The sequence below is a fragment of the Musca domestica genome, unplaced genomic scaffold (genome assembly GCF_030504385.1).
Source record: "Musca domestica strain aabys unplaced genomic scaffold, Musca_domestica.polishedcontigs.V.1.1 55, whole genome shotgun sequence".
NCBI classification, from domain to species: Eukaryota; Metazoa; Arthropoda; class Insecta; order Diptera; family Muscidae; genus Musca; species Musca domestica.
The window spans coordinates 38,980-47,752 of record NW_026712355.1 but is presented as its reverse complement, the minus strand read 5'-3'; the positions used below and the strand labels follow the sequence as shown (position 1 = coordinate 47,752).

General features: G+C 39.2%; 1 protein-coding gene across 1 annotated transcript; it reads left to right on the top strand.

Annotated features, from left to right (window-relative positions):
* The first annotated feature begins 743 nt into the window (after positions 1 to 743).
* On the top strand, positions 744 to 8,497 carry LOC131805434 (uncharacterized). Its single transcript, XM_059128582.1, has 2 exons — positions 744 to 890; positions 7,445 to 8,497. Exon 2 carries the CDS (start codon positions 7,445 to 7,447, stop codon positions 8,177 to 8,179), a length of 735 nt encoding a protein of 244 aa, XP_058984565.1. The 5' UTR covers positions 744 to 890; the 3' UTR covers positions 8,180 to 8,497.
* The last annotated feature ends 276 nt before the right edge of the window (positions 8,498 to 8,773 follow it).

Here is an 8,773-nt window from a genome sequence, read left to right as displayed (position 1 = left end):
TAGTATTTTCGTCTGCCTTTGACTTATTTTTGTATATATTATATCATTATTATATATTATTGCATATATAAATATAATTTTTATGTATAAATATTCAGCTTCCACTAAATTTAATCGCACAAAAATGCTGAGTTTTTTTTTTGAAATTTGCAGCTTAGGTTATGTGATATGGGGCCATTCGAAACCCTTTACTTGAAAAATATAATATGTTTTTATCTATTATCTATTTTTTTATAATCTGATTATTTCATGTATGTTGTAAACTCTTACAGCACAAGAATTAGAATAAATCCTGCACCTGATACCTCAAGTAAATTATTTTATAAATTAAATTAATAATAATAATAATAATAATAATAATAATAATAATAGTAATAATAATAATAATTGTTTATGGGGAAACGTAAAGAGGGCAACACCAAAAAAAAATCCCCATAAACGTCGCCCGCTCCGCTCTTTTTTTTTGACGGCGGTCACTGATAACGACACGACACAGGACATTTATTATTTGTTCTTCTTTTGTTCTTTTTTTCGTTCGTTGGTGCATTTTGTGTGATCGGTCATTGCCAGTGCAGCCGTCAGCAGAGATAAAACATGAAACTAAAACCTAATAAGAAAGAAAAAGTGAAATAAGAATAAAGAGAAAACATAAACTAAAATCATATGGATTAAAACTAATACAAACAAAATACTATTGTAATAATAATAAGTAATAAGTGAATTGAAATAAATAAAACAAAATTGAAGAAAAAACTGTGCGGTTAGTTATTATTTGTAAAGGCGGTTCCAGGCCCGTTTGCCCAACATCTTCCCCGCGGATAGCTGCTAGTGGACGACCACGACTAGGACAACAAGCCGTCAGTACCCAGGCAATTTCCAGCGTGACAATCGTAAGTAGTTCTCAAACGACAGGTGGGAACCAGGTTGGCCAGGGACGAGTGGTCCGTGGTGGTTAACCCTAGAAAGGTTGAGGAGTATCCCCAACATATGGTCCTTTGTGAACCGGTGAAGAAGAAAAAAAAAAAAAAAAAAAACATATCTCATATCTTGCCCATGGTGTTGTGATAAAGTAAAGAACAAAAATTTGCTCGACAGTTACACCCAAATTTGCAAAAAAAAATCAAGGCAAAACAAGTTGTTGACTCCTGGGTACCGTTACAAAAATTTGAAATTTCTACCAGTTGTTGGTCATTTGCCGTGTCGTTGTTGTTGGGTTGAACCGGCACTTTTCGTCATCATCACTTTTGGTGTTTTTGTTGGCACTTAATTGGGGTGCACATTGTTGTTGTTTTATGCTGACTTGTCAGTTGGTTGCTTGCTCTTGCGCTGACAGTGCTGCTTGTGTTCAGTTGGGTTGCTGCTGCGTTGTCTCAGTGGCTGTGTTTACTTGCTCTTTATTGCAATAATTGTAGTTGTGTGTTTCTCTTACTCGCTCTTACTGCTGAGGGTGAATTTTTTGCTGAGACGAAGTGTTGATGTGAGATTGTTTGCTTGACTGGTGGCAGTATCTCGTTGGAAAAGAGAAGCAAGGAAATAAAGCAAACAAAAACATTTGGTTTTATTGTTGTTTGGCTGTCTCTACTGTTGGTTGTTTGCAAATCCGAACAATTCTCCTTCTCAATATAAAAAACTGGCTCATGTTAAAACATAATGACGTTTTATGGATCATTTGGATCTTTGTACTTTGATATGTCAGTGAGACATTGAGTTGAGTTGAATGTTACATATGAGTGAACTGTTGGAAAAAAAAAAAAACACTTATTGGATTTGGGCTATGTTTTTGAGTGTTTTATATTTGAAACATTTTTGGGCAAATTGTAGCCATCATATATATGATTATTGGATGAGCAAACAACAATTTTGTGGCATAAAACTTACTCAATAAAAATATTTTTGGAAAAATAAAGAAAATATTTTTCTGGAAATTGGCGACTTGCCTTTGAAATTATATTAAATTGGAATCTTAAATTTTTGGAACATTTTGGATATTTTTGGAAACTTGCCCACGGGAAAGAAAATTAAAAAGAAAATTGTCGTGTGTAATTCGACATACTAGATACCATTTTGGCAACATTTATATTTCTTGCTCTTTGAAAGTTGGATATATTGCATAAAATAAATTAGAAGTCAATTGGCTGACTGATAAAGTGGAATCTAATTTGTTGATATTCTTGCTCATGTTGTAAGAACATAAGCTTTCACTTAGAAAATGGCGAATCTAGAAGAATTCTTAACTCAGTGTGAGGAAATTTGTTGCTTTGAGGAAAATCTTAAGGATACAGACGCGTCGGGATACAATGAATCGGCGATTGAAGCCGAGCGGGCTGAGATCCAAAGTTTATGGGCCGAATGGAAGGAAACATACAAACATTGTACTGCTGATCCCGAATGCAGTAAGAAGAATAAGGAGGTACTTAAAACAAAAAAGAAACTTGCTCATGAGAGCTATATAAGATGCGTGAATATTCTGGGAGATTGGAAGGAGAAAATTAAGGTTGTACCGAGCTCCTTTAATCAAAAGTCAACTTCTTCTATTTCTGTACCACCATGCGATACGGAAATTTTTCAAGGAGATTATATATCATGGCCCAGTTTTCGTGATTTATTCACAGCCATATATATAAATAACAAAAAGCTTAGCTCTGTGGAAAAGTTATATCATCTTTTTCAAAAGACGAGCGGTGAAGCTAGAGATATAAATCGTCACATTCCTCTAACGGCCGAAGGGTTTACGATTGCATGGGACAACCTCAAAAACCAATACGAAAATAAGAGAATATTGGTGAATACCCAGTTGAGAAATTTATTCAATTTGACTCATTGCGGACAAGAATCGGCTAGCAGCTTAAAGAAATTACAGCGTGAAGTGACAAATTGTATTTCGGTCCTTGAGTTATACAAAATTGATGTGAAGTCATGGGACCCAATTTTTGTATACCAATGCTCCTCTAAATTGCCGAAGCTTACTCTTTCACTTTGGGAACAGTCCATAGTAAATAAAACTGAAATGCCTCGTTGGGAGGACTTGAATAAATTTCTGACGGATAGGTTTCAAGCTTTGGAAAGTGTATCGGATATAACTTGCTCGAATGGGACGCAAGCCAATCAAAACTCTCGCCCCAAATTTAACCAATATGATAAACCTAAGCAGTTTAGAGTTCATCATACTAAAACAAATGATAGTAAATGCAGATTGTGCAAAGGGAGTCATTCTTTGCAGTCTTGTACTAAATTTCTGAGTATGGATTTTAGAAATAGGCTAAATGCTGTAAAAAGAGAAAATAGGTGCATAAATTGTTTAGCTCAAGGTCACAGAGCGGCAGACTGTAGATCAGGCGGTTGTGCAAAATGCAAATTAATGCATAATATTCATCTTCACAAGAATAAAGTGTATCCAAATAATGGGAATAATGTTGATGAATCTACTAACTATTCTAACCCAATTACAAACTCGCCCTCTGATGGACCTACAACTTCTTCACGTGCCCGAACATTTCACACAAAGGTCTCTAGTAGGACAATGCTTGCTACAGCTTGGGTAAACATTGTTAAAAACGGAGTTGCATATAGAATTCGATCGTTGGTGGACCCTTGCTCAGATGATACATTTATATCGTGTCGTATTCAGAAAATGTTAAAATTGCCAACTTGTTCGGTGTCTGCTGATATTTCAGGACTCGGTGGAGAGCATTTAACAAAGTGTTCGAAAATTGCATCTGTTACAATTGGGTCAATAAGGAACCGATCTTTCTCGTTGGACTTAGAAGCGTTTGTGGTACCAGAAATAACTGGAGATATCCCTACACAGCCATTAGATAAAGTGTGTGTTGAGGAACTTCCGGATTTAGATTATGCGGATCCCAAATTTTATGAAAGTGGCCCAGTTGACATCTTACTCGGGGGAAATGTTTATCCAATTATTTTGCTAAGTGGGGTTAAGAAGAATATACTTGGCTCTCTGGTAGCCCAAGAAACTGTTTTTGGATGGATATTGACAGGACCATCTACAAATTTGGGCAAGCGACCTACAATTCATGTCTCACATTGTACTAGAGTTTCGGTTCAAAATCAGTTGGCTAAATTTTGGGAAATTGAGGAGGTGCCAAAAGTCCCTATAATATCATCGGACGATCAGATGTGCGAGGAAATATTTCGATCTACTACATTGCGTTGTCCCGATGGGAGATATGTAGTAGACTTGCCCTTCCGATCGGACATATCTTTCGCTCTTTCGTCCAAATCTAGTCGGTATATAGCTCTTACTCAATTTTTGCGTAACGAAACCTCGTTATTGCGAAATCCAAGTCGCAAGTCTGATTATGAGGAGGTTCTTTTAGAATATTTGTCCTTGGGACATATGGAGAAGGTTGAAGGACTTATTAACTACCAGGATTGTTTTTATTTGCCCCACCATGGTGTGTTTAAGCCCGAAAGCACAACGACAAAGTTGAGGGTAGTTTTTAATGCCTCGTGTCCCTCAGTTCATGGGAAAAGTTTAAACGATGCGTTATACGTTGGTCCTACATTGCAGAAGGATATTATATCTTTGGTGTTAAATTGGCGCATATACAAATATGTATTCAATGCGGACATTTCAAAGATGTATCGTCAAATTTGGATCAATCCAAAACACACAAAGTATCAGAGATTACTTTTTAGAACCTCCCCAGATGAAGAAATAGTTGACTATGAGTTGAAGACAGTCACTTTTGGTGTAAATTGCGCCCCTTACCTGGCCCTCAGAACGCTTTTGAAATTAGCGGATGACGAGGAAAATTTGTTTCCTATTGGCTCGAAAATTTTGAGAAATAACATGTATGTCGATGACGCCTTGGTGGGAGTTCATAATGTCTCAGAAGGACTTAAAGCTCGTAACCAACTCACAGGCATTTTAGAATCAGCTGGCTTTGAACTTAGAAAGTGGACATCTAACTCAAAAGAAGTTTTGAATGGTCTTGCTCGTGAGCATCTCTTGAATGCAGAATTTCTTGAACTCGGTGACAAGAGTTCTGCTAAGACTTTGGGAATTAGGTGGAATGCCGCCTCTGATAGCTTTTACTTTGTAATTGAAAAAATCGAAGAAAGAAGTTCATATACAAAGAGACAAGTTTTATCAACCATTGCAAGATTTTTGACCCTCTCGGATGGCTTGCTCCGATTGTTGTTACGGCAAAAATTCTATTGCAACAGCTTTGGTTGGATGATATTGGATGGGATGATCCACTAAAATCTCTTACTCTGTTAAATTGGAAACATTTTGTATCAAATTCCAAAGGAATAGAAGAAATAAGCATACCGCGTTGGGTAAAATATTCGCCGAATTGTAATATAGAAATTCATGGGTTTTGTGACTCATCGGAGTCGGCATATGCGGCAGCCCTTTATTTGAGAGTGGAAATTGGTGGCTCTATTTTTGCAAACTTACTCGTAGCCAAGTCAAAAGTTGCTCCTTTGAAGAAAATGTCGTTGCCCCGTTTGGAGTTATGTGGAGCTCTTCTGCTAGCGGAATTAGTAGATTCGATTAATTCACAATTAGAACTACCAAAAGCTCCGCTGTTTGCTTGGTCTGACTCAACTATAGTCTTATCATGGCTCAAAAAACCTTCGTATACTTGGACAACCTTTGTGGCGAATAGGGTTTCGATCATTCAGGAAAAAGTTGGAAATGAATGGCGTCATGTTCCGACCGATGAAAATCCGGCAGATCTAGCAACCCGGGGGCGGACTCCCTTAGAGCTTAAGGAGTCTGATTTGTGGTGGCATGGGCCTCATTGGCTGAAGCTAGATAGTAAAAAATGGCCTTCCGCTGTGGCGATTACGGAGACTAGTCTTGAGTCAAAACCTATCAAAGTTAATCTTGCTCGATCTACCGTGGAAGAGGACGTTTTAGGACGGTTTTCTCGCCTATCCACTGCTGTCCGCGCCATTGCTTACGCTTTTCGATTTGTCCGAAGAACCCATCCGGAGAGTAAAAAGTTGGCCCACTTTGAAGGTATAAAGCTTTCTTGCAAGGAAATTAGTTTTGCCCGTTATCGTTTGATGTCTTTGTCTCAAAGAATTCACTTTCCCTCAGAGTATGATTGTCTCACGAAAAATAAACGATTGGAATCAGGCAGCTCTTTACTTTCTTTAAATCCTTTTTTAGACAAGGATCAACTTATTCGGGCAAACGGGCGCTTAAGTTCCTCCCTTACCCTCTCGTATAACGAAAGACATCCAATAATTTTGGCTTATAGAAGCCAATTTGCCAAACTCTATGTCGATCACGTTCACAGGCAGACTAATCACGGAGGCATTCAACTTACTCTCGCCACTATTCGACTCGAATGTTGGATCATCAGAGGGAGAAATTTGGTGAAAACCCACTATAGATCATGTACTCGGTGCGTCTTGGCTCAAAGAAAACGACGAACTCAACTGATGGCTGCACTTCCTCCTGGCCATTTTCCACATCCGGGGTAGATTTCGCCGGGCCTTTCGAAATAAAAACGTTTAGCGGTAGAGGTTGTCGCATTTCGAAGGGTTATATCTGCTTGTTCGTATGCTTTACAACAAAGGCTATCCATTTGGAACCTGTCAGCGATCTGTCCACCCCTGCCTTCATGGCCGCACTTTCTCGTTTTATAGCCAGACGTGGGTGTCCTCTCAATATGTACTCGGACAATGGCAAAAATTTCGTGGGTGCTGATCGAGAACTTCGGGCTAACTTCATGAAGATTGTCTCAGAAATTAAGGAAGATGCCGTTACTCGATATGGATTTCAAAAACTAGAATGGCATTTCATACCTGCCTCAGCTCCCCACATGGGTGGTCTCTGGGAAGCCGGGGTAAAAAGTTGTAAAAGCCACTTGAAAAAGATCGCAGGACAGATTAGACACACTTTCGAAGAATTTTCGACTATACTAGCCAACATAGAAGCGTGTCTAAATTCTCGACCTCTTACTCCTCTATCCGAAGATATTGATGACTTCAATGCCCTTACTCCAGGACATTTCCTTATTGGAAGTTCGTTACTTTCCCCAGCCGAGCCAGAAGAAGTCGAATGTAAATCATCTTTATTGAATCGTTGGCGACGTTTGAAGTTTATTTCTCAAGAGTTCTGCCGTCGATGGAAGTCGGAATATCTCAAGGAACTTCACAAGCGCCCCAAATGGAAAAGAGCCCAGGATGATTTGCGTTTAAATGACCTAGTAGTGGTACAGAATGACGCTCTTGCCCCAACTGATTGGCGTTTGGGTCGAGTTATAAAATTACACCATGGTCAGGACACTCGAGTACGTGTTGTGGACTTAAAAACCCAATGTGGTATTATCTCTCGCCCGGTCCACAAATTAGTTGTACTTCCTCGCTCAGAATAAATCCTGCTCCGAATTCCAGCCAAAATGGTCCCATGAAGTCTTGCTCTACGCAATTGTATTATTAACTACCTTTCCCTTCCTTACAGATGAGCTACAATGATGACTTCAAATGTCCTCTTTGTCATACGCGACATTCTTTACGGCACTGCAGATCTTTCCTCCAGCTAGCCCCCGAAGGAAAAGCTGACTTTGTGCGCAGATCGAAGTACTGCCGTAATTGCCTTGGTATGGGTCACCGTATCGCCTACTGTCCCTGGCAGACCGGGTGTCGTGTTTGTAAACTCGCCCACCATACGCTTATGCACCCCTTGGATACGAGCCAATCATATTGGACGAAAATGACAGCGGAGGCATTTCTGCACAGTCCTGGCAAAATAGAACCTGCAGTAAAAATCAGGGTCCTGCTCAACCCTATGGCCCAGGATAGCTGCATCTATTTAGGTCATCCTCTGCCAAAATACAATCCTCAATTTGGCCCTTTCTTCAAGGTGGTGCTGACTTCGACGAACAATAATGTAAGGACGTTTACAACGATAGTAAGGGTATGCGAGTCGGACCATCCCATTGAACCATGGCACTACCTCGACGTCAGCCGTGTATCATTTACTTACCCGCGAAATGTTGTAGCTGACACGCATTTTTACCGACCTGGTCCAATAAGCGTCGTTTTGGGGAAAGATGCAGCTGACGGCATATACATGGGACTGCCTATCTTGGAACCAAATATGCCTTATGTCCAAAACACTATTTTGGTTGGACCTTTTTTGGAGAAATGCCCAAGAGGTGTTAATCATTGTACCATCCAGGCTGGATTCTGGTGAATTCCTTTTTTATGTTATATTAACATTTATACAAACACACAATTTAATTAGTTTACAAGTTTGAATTTATTTTGTTTTTCTCCAAGTTGGGAGGAATCCCAACGGGGGGGAGGATGTTTATGGGGAAACGTAAAGAGGGCAACACCAAAAAAAAATCCCCATAAACGTCGCCCGCTCCGCTCTTTTTTTTTGACGGCGGTCACTGATAACGACACGACACAGGACATTTATTATTTGTTCTTCTTTTGTTCTTTTTTTCGTTCGTTGGTGCATTTTGTGTGATCGGTCATTGCCAGTGCAGCCGTCAGCAGAGATAAAACATGAAACTAAAACCTAATAAGAAAGAAAAAGTGAAATAAGAATAAAAGAGAAAACATAAACTAAAATCATATGGATTAAAACTAATACAAACAAAATACTATTGTAATAATAATAAGTAATAAGTGAATTGAAATAAATAAAACAAAATTGAAGAAAAAACTGTGCGGTTAGTTATTATTTGTAAAGGCGGTTCCAGGCCCGTTTGCCCAACATCTTCCCCGCGGATAGCTGCTAGTGGACGACCACGACTAGGACAACAAGCCGTCAGTACCC